At 42.2% G+C, this 13,964-nt stretch overlaps 1 protein-coding gene across 2 annotated transcripts in view; it reads right to left on the reverse strand.

The window, feature by feature from the left end:
* rnf180 (ring finger protein 180) overlaps positions 1-13,964 on the reverse strand; it is a 134,331-nt gene that overhangs the window by 95,629 nt on the left and 24,738 nt on the right. For both annotated transcript variants that reach the window (XM_033029949.1, XM_033029939.1), the window contains one exon: positions 11,395-12,456. In XM_033029949.1, the coding sequence (XP_032885840.1) occupies positions 11,395-12,456 (1,062 nt within the window). The remainder of the gene's footprint in view (positions 1-11,394; positions 12,457-13,964) is intronic.

The following is a 13,964-nucleotide window of genomic DNA, read 5'->3' on the forward strand; positions in this document are numbered from 1 at the left end:
TCCGTGCTGTAATTGTTGTATGGTTATATGGTTCTGAGAGAGACAGTCTTCCAGCAGCTTCCAGTGATGATGCCACAATGCCATCTCACAGTCCACCAATCACAATGGCCTCTCATTTACATAGGCTGCCGAGTCGAACAATGACATCACAATGGGACCTGCCCATGAAGTTTTCAAGCCCACACCATTGCCAACGGTAATGGCAGCCATGACTTAGCGAATTTTACCTCCAGCCCTCTCCCCACGGCTCACTCCCCGGAGCCTACTCCCCTCCCCATTGCCCACTCCCCACAGAATTTTGAGAAAATTTTGGAGATGCCCCTCTCTGGCATTGGTGGCCCAATCGTTGAGCAGCAGCATCACCATTAGCAGAATCACATGGGAAGGATTTATTGGCTCCACGGAGCGCTGACGCCAACTCAAGTAGAGTCCACTCATTGGCTCCAGGAAGCGCTGACTGCCCCACCCCCCACCCCCCCCCCCACGTGGAAAGGATTGATTGTCTCCAGGGAGCGCTGACGGGTTACGTTGGGGGACCAGGCCTCCCTTGGGGACTAGGGGTGAGTGGTGCAATATTTTAGTTGGGGGAATGGGTGAGCGGTGGAAACAGGTTGCGTTGGGGGAACGGGTTAGTGGTGGGTTATTGTGTTGGGGGACAGGGCCCAACGCGTCCCACTTGGTCTAGTATTTATATAAAACTATGGATAATATTAAACTCTAAAGCTCATGGTACTGCCTCCTGGTGGTCACCAGGTCTCTTTGTTTTAATATCTGAAAATATAAGATAGAAGATAAAATAAGACAGAAACAAAATATGTACTAAATCAATAAAACCCAAGGGAGATTGAGAAATTCATCAAAAAGCAGGCAGAACCATAAAGCACTATTGAACTGTATAAATGCACAACAAAAATTCCAATAAACGTAACTTCTTTTAACATTTACCTGATGAAGAAATGTATTTTAAGGCCGGCTATTAATACTGCACAAATTTAAATGAGATTCAGTGCTCTCTGCTGGCAGATATTCCCCATTGCTTGCTTCACAAAGTACTATTATTTAACTGATCTCATGTTGTCTGCAAATTAATTACAATATGGGACATAGGGACTGTTATTTTGCACAGAACAAATCTCTCAGCTGTGGTTTATTTTTGAATGTATACCACTTATTGTGGAAGTTGCAACCTATCTTAGTAGATGGGAGATTCCTGACAGTTGCACCAAGAGGAAGAACATACCACAAGCAATAGTTTTAGTTTTAGAGATACAGCATGGAAACAGGCCCTTTGGCCCACTGAGTCTGCAGTGACCAGCAGTAATCCCCGCACATTAACACTATCCTAGTCACACACTATGGACAATTTACACTTATACCAAACCAATTAACCAACAAACCTGTACTTCTTTGGAGTGTGGGAGGAAGATCTCGGAGAAAACCTATGCAGGTCATGGGGAGAACGTACTAACTCCGTACAGACAGCACCCGTAGTCAGGATCAAACCCGGATCTCTGGTGCTGTGAGGTAGCAACTCTACCGCTGTGCCGGCTTGCCGCTAGGTAACAAATGCCTTACAGCTGTGTGGTCATATTAAAACCATTTGTCGCTATATTGATGTGAACAACATTAAAAAATATATATTTTATGATCCTACTAACTTATTTGCTGAAGTATGTCATGTTATTACATAGTATTACATAGTAAGTATGTATTCTTCACAGGTATGTATGACCGACGTACGTATGTATTCTTCACAGGAATAAATTTGCTATCTGTAGCCTATAAGGGACTCAAAACCCACAGTAACGTGACCTTTGAAACAGCATGTAGTCTACGTACGAGTCAGCACTGGGCAGTAAATGTTGCACTTGCTCACAAGTAAATTGAGATTAACTGCGAAGTTATGTCCTGACACAAGATATATAAAGCTCTGAATTCACCTCATACTCCGGCGGGTAATCGACCTACCTCAGAGCTGGATGGCACTGCTCTATTCTCAGAAGGCAGTTTTTAATATTTTTCCACAATTAATATAATTTTAAGTGGCATATAAATGACCAGATTGCAGCAGCAGCAAAAAATAAATAAATGTAAAGAATGGAGCCAGCAAAGAGCTGGGTATAGTTGGTCAGACAATGGGCAAGACTGAACTGAATATTGTTCAGTAATAGAAAATAACAACAAAAGAATGCCAAACTTTCTTTTAAACCAATAATTGTCCTAACTAAATGAAATTATATTCTACCATTCCATTGCATGAAATGAATACATTCAGGTACAGCAACAAATATTCTACCTCAAATAAAACTGCTAATCGGTTTTCATTTACGTAGAGTATAAGGGAACATGGACTGAACCAAAGTTTACCAAAAGGATTAAATGTTCATGTAATCAGTTTTGAATTATTGCTATACTGAGATCTGTGTGCTCTCTTTTTATCCGAGGTCTGTCCATTTTGAATCATGTTAACAGACTTTGATGTTAGGTCTCCATTGAAAAGCACCAAAATAAATGCTTTGTTTAAGAAGGAACTGCAGATGCTGGAAAATCGAAGGTAGGCAAAAATGCTGGAGAAACTCAGCGGGTGAGGTAGCATCTATGGAGCGTAGGAAATATGCATCGTTTCGGGCTGAAACCCTTCTTCAGACTGATGTGAGGGTGGGGGGGGCGGGAAGAAGAAAGGAAGAGGAGGAACCAGTGGACTGAGGGAGAGCTGAGATGGGGAGGAGAAAGTAAGGACTACCTGATATTAGAGAAGTAAATGTTCATACCGCTGGGGTGCAGATTGCCCAAGCGAAATATGAGGTGCTGCTCCTCCAATTTACGGTGGTCCTCACTCTGGCCATGAAGGAGGCCGAGGACAGAAAGGCCGGATTCGGAATGGGAGGGGGAGTTGAAGTGCTGAGCCACCGGGAGATCAGGTTGGTTATTGCAAACCGAGCGGAGGTATTCGGCGAAGCGATTGCCAAGCCTACGCTTGGTCTCACCGATGTAGAGCATAGAAACATAGATAATAGGTGCAGGAGGAGGCCACTCGGCACTTCGAGCCAGCACCGCCATTCATTGTGATCATGGTTGGTCGTCCCCTATCAATAACCCGTGCCTGCCTTCTCCCCATATCCCTTGACTCCACTAGCCCCTAGAGCTCTATCTAACTCTCTCTTAAGTCCATCCAGTGACTTGGCCTCCACTGCCCTCTGTGGCAGGAATTCCATAAATTCACAAATCTCTGGTGAAAAAGTTTTTTTCTCACCTCAGGCTTAAATGACCTCCCCTTTATTCTAAGACTGTGGCCCCTGGATCTCGACTCGCCCAACATTGGGAACATTTTTCCTGCATCTAGCTTGTCCAGTTCTTTTATAATTTTATATGTTTCTATAAGAACCCCCTCATCCTTCTAAACTCCAGTGAATACAAGCCTAGTCTTTCAATCTTTCCTCATGACAGTCCCGCCATTCCAGGGATCAATCTCGTGAACCTACGCTGCACTGCCTCAATTACAAGGATGTCCTTCCTCAAATTAGGAGACCAAAACTGTACACAATACTCCAGATGTGGTCTCACCAGAGCTCTATACAACTGCAGAAGAACCTCTTTACTCCTATACTGAGTATACTCTACTCTTTGCTACCGGCCAACCAATTTTCTATCCATGTCAACACACTACCCCCAATACCATGTGCTCTAATTTTAGTCACCAGTCTCCCGTGCGGGACCTTATCAAAGGCTTTCTGAAAGTCTAGATACACTACATCCACTGGCACCCATTCATCCATTTTACTTGTCACATCCTCAAAAAAATTCCAGAAGACTGGTCAAGCATGATTTCCCTTTCATAAATCCATGTTGACTTGGACTAATCCTTTTACTGCTATCCAAATGCCCCATTATTACCTCTTTAATAATTGACTCCAGCATCTTTCCCACCACCGAAGTCAGGCTAACTGGTCTGCAATTCCCCGTTTTCTCTCTAGCTCCTTTCTTGAAAAGTGGGATAACATTAGCTATCCTCCAATCCACAGGAACTGATCCTGAATCTATTGAACAATGGAAAATGATCACCAACGCGTCCACTATTTCTAGAGCCACCTCCCTGAGGACCCTGGGATGCAGACCATCAGGTCCAGGGAATTTATCATCCTTCAGTCCCATTACTGAATTGTAATTGCCTTTTCTCTGGTCGGCTCCATTACAAGCTGCTCTAAGAATCCATCTCGGAGGCATTCTACAAACTCTCTTTCTTGGGGTCCTGAACCAACCTGATTCAAACTGTTCTGAATTGGTAGACCCAATACTATTTCTCGCCTAATGAAATTTTCTTTCAGTTCCTCTACCCCCTTAGATCCTCTGTCCTCCATTACATCTGGGAGATTGTTTGTGTCTTCCTTAGTGAAGATAGATCCGAAGTACCTATTCAACTCTTCTGCCATTTCCTTGTTGGCCGTAATAATTTCACCCGTGTCTGCCTTCCAGGGACCCACATTTGACTTTGCTACTCTTTTTCCCTTAACATATCTAAAGAAGCTTTTACTGATCTTCTCTATATTCCTGGCCAGCTTCCCTTCGTACTTCATCTTTTCAGCCCGTATTGCCCGTTTTGTTTCTTTCTGTTGTCCTATGAAAGTTTCCCAATCTTCTGGCTACTATTTGCTGTGTTATACATCTTTTCTTTTAGTTTTATTCTATCCCTAACTTCTCTTGTCAGCCATGGTTGCCTCCTACTCCCATTAGAATCTTTCTTCCTTTTTGGAATGAAATAATCCTGCGTCTTCCGGCTCATGGATTATGCCCAGAAATTCCTGCCATTGCTGTTCCACCGTCATTCCTGCTAGGACCCCTTTCCAGTCTACCTTGGCCAGCTCCCCTCTCATGCCTTCATAGTCCCCTTTGTTCAACTGCATCACTGACACTTCTGATTTAACGTTCTCCTTATCAAATTGCAGATTAAAACTAATCATATTATGATCACTACCTCCAAGCGGTTCCTTTACCTCGAGTTCTCTTATCATATCTGGTTCATTGGACATCACTAAATCCATAATTGCCTTTTCTCTGGTCGGCTCCATTACAAGCTGCTCTGAGAATCCATCTCGGAGGCATTCTACAAACTCTCTTTCTTGGGGTCCTGAACCAACCTGATTCAAACTGTTCTGAATTGGTAGACACAAAATTCTGGAGTAAGTCAGCGGGTCACGCAGCATCTCTGGAGAAACAGGTGACGTTTTGGGTTGGAACCCTCCTTCAAACTTCCTTCAGATCCGACCTGAAACGTCTCCTATTCCTCTTCTCCAGAGATGCTGCCTGACCTGTTGATTTACTCCAGCAATTTGTGTCCATCTTTGGTAAAAACCAGCACCTGCAGTTCTTTCCTACACTGTTCTGAGTTGGCATGTGCATAGACAATTTTGCATTTCACACTATTTACATTGTCTCAAAACTTAAATGTACAATCTTCGATTAGAATGGAGAGGGAATATTGCAGATAAGAGTACAAAGTTACAAAGTGGAATGGAGTTGTTATCAGAGAGAGGCAGGCTAATGTGTGAAAGTGTGAGATCATTTGCTTTGGAATTCAAGAAAGAAACATTGGATATTTTATAAATGGCAAGAAGCCAGAACTATTAAGTTTCAAAAGATTTGGGAATGCAGGAATGCAAATCATTTAAAATTTGAAAGCAGCTACAATAGCCTCTGGAATAACAATTGTAAGTAGTATTATCAGACTCCATATGAAGCACTGCATTCAAAGGGAATGTAAGAATACCTACAAAACAGAAGCAAAAATTGGCCATCAGGGCCCTCTGAGCCTGCTTGCCATTAATCAAGACCATGGCTCATCTTTCACCTAAGTGCCATTTTCTAGCACATGGCCAATATCCCTTCATATACAGAAATCTATTTATCTCTGCTTTGATTGAACACAATGACTAAGATTATACAGCTCTCCTGGGTAGATAATTCCAAATGTTCACCAATATGAGTAAATAAATATTTCCTTGACAGTGCTCAAAAGCTTACTCCTTCTGAATCCGTCACCCAATGCCACAGATTCCTGTTAGGAAAAACATCGCTCCCTGCACCTAACCTGACAAGCCCTTTAAGAATAATGCAAGTTTTTTAATGAGATCTTATTTTATTCTCTAAAATGAAGAGAAAACAGGCCAGGTTTACTCAAAAAAGCCACAAACTATTGGAGTAACTCAGCAGGTCAGGCAGCATCTCTGGAGAACCAAGATCGGTGACATTTCGGGTCAGGACGCATCTTCAGACTCTCACCACGTTCCAAGTCACTCACAGGCCAGGCCTACTGACGCCGACACCACCACCGGCCCTCACAGCCTCTCCAAACACTCCCATGCTGGGGCCCACCAACACTAACGCCGACCCTTACCTGTACCCTGGCCACCCACGGGCCGGGGTCACCGTTTCAGGCCTGGGGCCTCCGCGCTGTTGGTTCCAACAAGGTCGCGTGGACTAACCATCCTGGGTCCTACTGCTCCCCTTTCCAACAATGAACCTCATTACTGATTCTTCTGGGCCCTGCTGCCCAACCCCCTATTCCAACCATGTTACTTCTGCTACCCATCCCCACACAACCCCTCACACTACCCTCTCCCCAGAGCCCCCATCATCTCCCCACAGCACCTCCCCAGAACTGCCCTCTACCACTGCTGACCACAGCCCTTAAACCCTCTCGAGATTTCAACGTTCCCCCTGACCTCCCTCTTTTTGATACAGAAGGACTCAACTTTGTACTCCTACACCCACATCTTGAGTTCCGTGCCCACCATTATGTTGAGCTCTTCTTCCGTCGCCTGAGCCTTCTGGGCCTTCTACCCTCTCCACACCTTTTTATTTACTACTGCTGCCGTGACATCAACCATCTTGACTTCTCTGCTCCAATCTCATCATCTCTGAACGCAGTCCTCCGCTCACTCAGCAACAATCCAAACACTGGTGCTGTTGTAGTCTGGCAGGCTGATCCGACGGTGCTGAGACCAGGCGTCACTCTCGGACACCGCCTCATACCTACCTCTTGACCATGACCCCATTGACAGTCCTTAGTTTGAATAAAGGTCCCAACTTTAAACGTCACCTATCCAGAGATGCTGTCTGATCCGCTGAACTACTCCAGCACTTTATGTCCTTTTTTGTAAAGCAGCGTTTCTTGTAAACCTGCATTGCCTTGTTTCTACAGCCTTGTTTACCCAATCACTCCTCCTACTGTATTTATCCAGTTCAGTGAATCTTCGCTGCACTCCCTCATAGTTAAAGAGACTAACACTGCACACAGTATTTAACTGTGTTATCAACAGCTGGAGTTTACAAATGCAATTAGGCTTTCCTGATCAGTCTGAAGAAGGGTCCTGACCTAAAACATTGTTTATTTATTATCCCCACAGATGCTTCCTGATCCTCTGCGTTCCTCCAGCACTTTGTGGTTTGCTCAAGATTCCAGCACCTGCAGCTTCTTGTATCTCCATGACTTCCTTAATCTTCTATTCAAATCCTCATGTGATAAAGACTAGCATATCATGTGCCCTGGTCACATGGTTGCACAGGTCAAATAGACCATATCATAGACTGTATGGAAATGTCAAAGCATGGGAATAAATAAAAATGATCAATATGAATTTTATTCTGCAGGATCACACATTTCAGATACCGATCTGAAAGTAAAACATTTTTTCTTTCATTTATCACTTGTTTTGCTTCCCAACAGTGTGTCAAATCATTTCAGATGTCCAGGATTTATCAATTCCCTTCAAACTTTTCTTACAGTACATTAGTTTGATTGCTATCGTTAGACTTACATTATTATACTGCATTTCGTTGTCTCTGTACTGTACACTGACAATGACAATTAAAGTTGAATCTGAATCTGAATACAAGTTTGATAACTAATCAAATGTTGTGCGTGGGCAGGTTCACAGCATGTTGTTTTTTAATAGAAATTTGTATTTCTACAGGTTGAAGCAGGGTACAAAAATGGTATGCAGCACTCCAGGGATCAACACACAATTAAAGCCTGGCTTTCTTAAACTAACTACATATTTGGACAATGTACTTCATTGCGGGATGGTTCACATTGTGCTGCAGTGCAGAGAAGAAGTTTAGCAAACATCCACTAATCCACAATAATATGTAACAGACCAAGTGCCACAAATAGGAAGAAAATACATACTTGTACAGATTCATACAAATCCAACTTAAACTGGTTACATTAACTAGAACTAACTGATATTTGAATCATTTTTTATCTCCTTTATCGCAATCTTTTTTCCGCTTCCCTTGTTCTTGTGACGGTATGGATCAATTAGTCGAGAAGGAAAGTTTATCTCCCACTCAATTTAGCCAAAACTATTTATTTGGTCCTGAACAATTTGTTTTTTATTTCACTGAAAGACTTCAATATCCAAACCAAATTCTGTTTTTCTACATTACAATGGTGATTACATTGAGTACACCATTGGCTATAAAGTGCTGAGGTTGTGAAAGCAAATATTGCTTTGATTTTAATGTACCTCCATTTCTTATCAAACTTAACGTACTTGAGATACAATTATAATCACAGAATACAACATTTCTGCAACCATTTGACCGCTAACGTCAGTGCTGATTGAAGATGGTGACCGACCCTAATCCCATTTGACAAAAATAGGTTTGAGACCCAGTAGATTGCAACTCATGATAACATAAGCATCTGGTAATTTTTAAATGCAACGTGGGGCTTTGCCTCTACTGCCTTCGCAGGCAGTAAGTTCCAGTTCATACTACCTTACTTATACATTTATTATGACACAGAGAGTGGCCATTCAGTCAGCAGGTCCATGCCCTTAACCAACAGAGCAATCTCATTATTCTGGGTAGATTTCAGGAATAAGAAAGGGGTAATCACAATCATGGCGTATAACTAGCAGGTTCACAAAGAGACTGGCATCTGTTTCAGGAGATCCATTCCAACTAGATCTACCAGGATTGAACCATCTGAATTCCAGGAGAAGTTGGGAAATGCTGCGAGATTTACTTGCAAAGTGCTTTCTTCACAACCCCAACCTGCCAGAACGACGATGGAGATCGCGTGTGCATCCCCTTCCCCACTATAGGAAGGAACTTTTAGCATCCCCAGGGCCTGATGGTCTGCATCCCAGGGTACTTAAGGAATAGGCTATAGAAATTGTGAACGCATTGGTGATCATTTTCTAATGTGCTCTATAGATTCAGGATCAGTTCCTGTGGATTGGAGGGTAGCTAATGTTATCCCACTTTTTAAGAAAGGCGGGAGAGAGAAAATAGGGAATTATAGACCAGTTAGCCTGACATTGGTGGTGGGGAAGATGCTGGAGTCAATTATAAAAGATGAGATAGCCGCACATTTGGATAGCAGTAACAGGATCGGCCCGTGTCAGCATGGATTTACAAAGGCGTAATCATGCTTGACTAATCTTCTGGAATTTTTTGAGGATGTAACTAGGAAAATGGACAAGGGAGAGCCAGTGGATGTAGTTTACCTGGACTTTCAGAAAGCATTTGATAAGGTCCCACATAGGAGATTAGTGGACAAAATTAGGGCACATGGTATTGTGGGTAGGGTGCTGGATAGAAAACCTGTTGGCAGACAGGAAACAAAGAGTGGGGATTAACGGGTCCCTTTCAGGATGGCAGGTGCTGGGGTACCGCAAGGCTTGGCGCTGGGACTGTAGCTATTTACAATATACATCAATGATTTAGATGAAGGGATTCAAAGTAACATTAACAAATTTGCAGATGACACAAAGCTGGGTGGCAGTGTGAACTGTGAGGTGGATGCTATGAGAATGCAGGGTGACTTGAACAGTTGGATGAGTGGGCAGATGCATGGCAGATGCAGTTTAATGTGGAGTAATGTGGGGTTATTCAGTTTGGTAGCAAAAACAGGAAGGCAGATTATTATCTAAATGGTGTCAAGTTGGGAAAAGGGGAAGTACAACGGGATCTGGGGGTCCTTGTTCATTAGTCAATTAAAGTAAGCATGCAGGTACAGCAGGCAGTGAAGAAAGCGAATGGCATGTTGGCCTTCATAACAAGAGCAGTTGAGTATAGGAGCAAAGAGGTCCTTCTGCAGTTGTACAGGGCCCGAGTGAGACCCCACCTGGAATATTGTGTGCAGTTTTGGTCCCAAAATTTGAGGAAGGACATTTTATCTATTGAGGGAGTGCAGAGTAGCTTCACAAGGTTAATTCCCAGGATGGCGGGACTGCCATATGCTGAGAGAATGGAGCGGCTGGGCTTAGATACTCTGGAATTTAGAAGGATGAGTGGGTATCTTATTGAAACATATAAGATTATTAAGGGTTTGGACACGCTAGAGGCAGAAAGCATGTTCCCGATGTTGGGGGAGTCCAGAACCAGGGGCCACAGTTCAAGAGTAAGCGGTAGGCCATTTAGAACAGAGATGAGGAAACACTTTTTCACACAGAGAGTTGTGAGTCTGTGGAATTCTCTGCCCCAGAGGGCGGTGGAGGCCAGTTCTCTGGATGCTTTCAAGAGAGAGCTAGATAGGGCTCTGTAAAGATAGCAGAGTCAGGAGATATAGGGAGAAGGCAGCAACGGGGTACTGATTGTGGATGATCAGCCATGATCTCATTGAATGGCGGTGCTGGCTCGAAGGGACGAATGGCCTACTCCTGCGCCTATTGTCTATTATATACTTCTCAATCTTTACATTATACACCTGACATTCAGCATTTAAAATTACAGAGCATTTTATGTTTACTTTACAAGACCCATAAATTACATTCAATGATTGTAAAGATAGTAAAAACACTCTTAATTGTAATCTAATACAGTAATTTCAAATAAAATGCAATATTACTTTTACACTCCATCAAAATACTTTTATTTTGTTTAAAAATACTTTCGCCTTGCTTACGTAGTTTTTGGAATCACAGCTACAGTAAAGTACATAAATGTATTCACCATTCAGTCTGAACGGTTTCTCGTCGTTCCTCACTTCATACTAATCTGCATTAACTTGCATCAATGCACACTTCGCCAGTCTCTCTGTAGTGTTCACGTCTACTTTGTGACCTCCTTACTGTTAACATATTTCCAAGTTGCGCCAATTACAAATTTGGAAATTTTACATAACGGCCATGTCTGCTATTAATATCGAAAATAACAGCAGCCATAATACTAAACCCTGAGGAACACAGTTATTCTGAGAACAACCTTTTTTCTAACATTCGGTCCCGAAGACAATTTCTTGTTCATGCTGTCACTGACCCGTTGATTCTAATTTCAATATGGATTATGTTGCATTGATCATTTTTATAACATTTATTAATGGCTCCTAATTTTCAGTCTGATATTATAATATTAACAGTACTGCATATAGAATATCTCAGCACTGACCTGTTTTTGTTCCTTCAATTTGCTCTGCTGCCATCGTTGCCATCTCCGCTGTTTCCTCTTCAAACTCTTCAGTTTATTTCTCTGCCGTTTACTTAATGGTCTATCTCCGACAGTGGAGAAAATGGGGACGCACGGTGCAGGATCATCACAAGGATTACTTGTACTTGCTTCATGTCCTTCCTCCCACTCCTCTACATCACTTGCCTCAGTACTTAAATCGGGTGACCAACCTCTAACAACGGAGGAAACGTGAGCAGTTTTGCTCTTGCGGAGTCTTGGCACAGATGGACCAGGATCACCATCTTCGCTGTATTCTTCAGCAGGATGATTTCGGAACGACTGAGGGCTCAACACAAAATCAGAGTCTTTAACATATTGACTGCGAAAGAGAGCCCCATTCAATGCTTCATGTGTAGTTAGTTGCAGATTAGTATCTTCTGCCAGAGGAATCTGCTGCATAGGAGTAGCTGTCTCATCTATGTGATTCATTATAAGCCCACAAGAAGATGATCGCGGACACAATCCATGAATGCCAGCAAAACTGACAGATGTGTCCTTTGAGTTAGTGCGGTTAAAATCCAGACTGAGAGACTTTTTATGAAAACCTTTCACTGCACATCTGGCTCTCACTGGCTGTGAAGCAGAAGAGCAAGGCTGTGGATAAGCTGCTTTGAAGTTAAATTCATTCCTGTCAACTTCTACAATTCCTCTGTTGCATGATCTTGCCTCCAGGCAAAGTGCATCAGTCATTCGTTCATGAGCCATCTTCCTCGAATGGTGTAAAAATTTGTTCTGCCTGTGGCGGGACAAGCTACTTTCTGTCCCATGCTCCATCTTCCCCAATGTTTCCAACCCGTGCATGTATTGCAGTTTACGCAAGGATTTCACCTCCGCAGACTCACTGATTCTGATTAAACGTGGCGGCTCATAGTCAGTCCGACTCTTACAGATATGCACAGTCACTGTCTGCCCACAGGGGCATTTGGCAGGGCAGACAAAGTTAAAATCCCCTAGACGGGCCCCACAACGCGGGCAGTTCAGCCTCCCAATTGTCCACCATGACTATGGGAAAGAAACAAACAACAATCTGGTCATTGTCATGAAAAAGCGGGAAAGTGACCACATCAACTATTTCATTCAATTTAGAGGGTCAGCTTTTCTTTTCTATGGGTCATGTGGAATCTAGTATTTCATTGAAAAGCCCACACAACAGCGTGATCTGGCAGATTGGGTGGGTTCACAGCGCACCAGAGCAGCAGTTTAGAAAATACATATTATTCTGTTGTGCCTGAAAATTCCACACTAGTACTTTCACAGCAAATAATGTAAGTGGCTTGATAAACACTGACCAGACACGTGCCATTGAACTTAGATGATAAAGAAAGGTTAAGCTTTCAAAATGATCTGAAAACTGTAGTCTGAAAGTACTAAAAAACGTATCTGATTTCTACTTCAAAAACACCAATTAAAATGCTGAAAAGATGCTCCATTGCTATTTCAGAATTGATAAAAAAATGTTATACACTGTTGAAAATTATTGTTAATTAGTCAAAGCAAACAATTTATGTTCCTTTCATTTGATGACTGGAAAAAAGTTGTGATTTGTTTTGAAATGGCACCAATTATATTTTGATCACAGCGGGTGCAAATTTGCCACATTGCTTATTTTTAAGTATTCTAATTTGGGACTTGCTCCAAACTAAATAGTGATTTTGCCTGTTTTCCTAAAATACACATTACGAATTTAGTTTTCCTAAAATACACATTGCAACTTCAGTAAAGATTTTCTCAGAGATCAAATGTTATGGAACAAAATAATCCTTGGGAAGTGGTGAGTATTAACATCACGTAATGAAAAGTGGGTACGAGTTCTTGTTACCGATGATGCAAGAAATTACAAAAATCTACTATCATTATATGTTGATTACAAAAGCAAATTCCGTCAATTGCATTAAAGAGATATTGGCACTGCGGGAGAATGAATACAAGGCAACAGGAAAATCTGTTTCCATTTACGTCAAGATTCATAAAATATAATCAATGTTTCTCAATGTGTAAACAAAATGATGACGGTAATGCCGAGAGCCCTGCAACATGGAGGCTTAGTCGCAGCCATTTAATATGAAGATAAAAAGCAATTTCCTCACTCGGAGTCGTGTATCTTTGCAAATCTCTCAGCGCTGTAGTTGTTAAGTACCTTCAAGGTCGAGAGTTTTGCATCAAACCTAGTCTCAGTCAAAAGGATCATGGGAAGATACATGATTAAAAATTGGTCGCCTATCACATTAAATTGAGGATGCTCAAGATGCCACTTGGTACACTCTGATTCAGATTCATATTAGTTTCAGATTAGTTTATTGTGGTACACACCAGGGTGCAATGAAATTCATGGTTCACATGAAATTTGTAGAGTAAACAATAAATACAATGAGTGCAAAAATATATACAATAACAACTGCAAAACAGACAGAATGGTGCAAAGATTGTAGCAAAGACTAGTGCAATATGAAGTAGTACAAGAATACATCCTAAATAGTAGTTCCAGAATACATACTGGAATAACTGAACAA

The sequence above is a fragment of the Amblyraja radiata genome, chromosome 1, assembly GCF_010909765.2.
Source record: "Amblyraja radiata isolate CabotCenter1 chromosome 1, sAmbRad1.1.pri, whole genome shotgun sequence".
Lineage (NCBI taxonomy): Eukaryota > Metazoa > Chordata > Chondrichthyes > Rajiformes > Rajidae > Amblyraja > Amblyraja radiata.